Genomic DNA, 1699 nt, shown 5'->3' on the forward strand with positions numbered 1-1699 from the left:
TGTTTAGTTGATAAAATTTTGTCTGTTCATCTGTACGTAAAGGTTACGTGCAATTATAGCGCAAATAATGGCTGACAATGACTTACTAGTTAACTTTGATTCTTTGAATGGGTTGTGGAAGTCTAGCTGGATGGTAATCATTCACTCATTCTTCTCGGATGGTAACATGTAAGATTAGGAAAGGTTTTGCTTCACACTATTGAGGGTTATCTGGCAGCAAAAAGATAGTAACATGTGTTCAAGGGTGTGCAAAACCTTTTCTTATAAGATTATAATACTTTTCAAGCTTGATCTCACTCTTGAAATTAAATGTAGCATAGTGATGATGAAGAGGTTGCATACCTAAACTAGTATTGAAGAGCCCTGCAAGATAAGGATTTATTTTTTCAATTATATTTGCAAATTACAAAAAATATATATATAACTTTTGGGAGAAAGAGATAGTGAGGAAGAGAAGAGGTAATAATAATAATAATAATAATAAAAAATCTATTTGCAGAATCACTATGGACTGTCAACTTCATCATCCTTAGTGGAAAATAAGTCCCTACACAGTTCTCCGTAGAATCTACAGACCAAATCAACGAAAACTGGGCTCTTTAGATTCTTCCAGCAATAAAGAAGCTCCTCCACATCCATCAAATCCCTCACTTTCCCTTCTTCAACAACCATCTCCACCAAATAGTTCTCAAAACTCCTGCATGCATCTTCCAAGTCTTCGTCACCTGAAGCATCCCTTTTGCCAGCCCTGCTGCTAGTCTTCATGTAAGCTGGTGTAATAGGTGATGGAAAGAGCCTTCCCTCACGCCCTGCACTAGATACACTCATAAGCTCCCTCAACCTGTCCATCTCTTTTGGCCTCCTAACTGAACGGTTGCCTGATAGTAATGCAGTTACTCGATTCTTTGGAGGATTATTTTTATTGGATCTCACACGGTGAGGATGAAATCGAAGAGCTCTTATAAAGACAGGTCTTTTGAGTCTGAATTTGAAGATTTGAAGGAATTTTCTGCATGGATTTAGAAGCTTGGATCTTAAGGCAGCTAATGCTTTCACTTTCATCTCTAATGATTTGAAGGCTGAGTGCAGTTGAAGGAATGAAGTGGGGTGGTGCCTTTGTTGCTTTTGATATCTTTGTATGGTGAGGTGGCATGCCTCAAATTGTTGGGATGACGGTTGGTGTAACACACACACACTCACAGAGAGGGAGAGAGAGTTTGCAAAGTGGTGTTTGTTGGGGAGAAATAGATATTGTTAAGAGGATGTTGTTGTTAAGGCCATTTGTCCTGCTCACTTCTAAAGGAGCAGGCCTAACTCTGCTGGTGGGCTTCACGTCTAGGCTGAGTGGGATACCTCATTGCAAGTCAACTCCTATTTTAGCGAGTTTCCAGCTCCGTTTTTGTGTTGCCTTTTGAGTTTTTTGACTCAAAGAACTTTGGTTACTTGGGACTATGTATCAGGGAAAACGTCAAGGACACATGCTACTTTGTTATTAAAGTCCTGAGACAGCAGAACCTACTCTTTTTTTTTTTTTTTTGATAGGAAGAACCTACTCTTCTGATATTACAATAACCATTCTCTCGATACAGGGTTAGGGTAAAGATTGGGTGCAATGCTGAAGATGACACGCTCTTATTGGGGCAAAGATTGAGTCCTACACTCTACTTGTTGCAATGGCAACATGTGTCCACTTTTACAT

At 39.3% G+C, this 1699-nt stretch overlaps 1 protein-coding gene across 1 annotated transcript; it reads right to left on the reverse strand.

Moving 5' to 3' along the window:
* Positions 1-364: 364 nt before the first annotated feature.
* Positions 365-1221, reverse strand: LOC112024189 (transcription repressor OFP17). The gene has a single exon (XM_024056836.2). It carries the CDS (start codon positions 1060-1062, stop codon positions 505-507), a length of 558 nt encoding a protein of 185 aa, XP_023912604.2. The 5' UTR covers positions 1063-1221; the 3' UTR covers positions 365-504.
* Positions 1222-1699: the final 478 nt, after the last annotated feature.

This window comes from Quercus suber, unplaced genomic scaffold, assembly GCF_002906115.3.
Source record: "Quercus suber isolate HL8 unplaced genomic scaffold, Cork oak 2.0 scaffold_537, whole genome shotgun sequence".
NCBI classification, from domain to species: Eukaryota; Viridiplantae; Streptophyta; class Magnoliopsida; order Fagales; family Fagaceae; genus Quercus; species Quercus suber.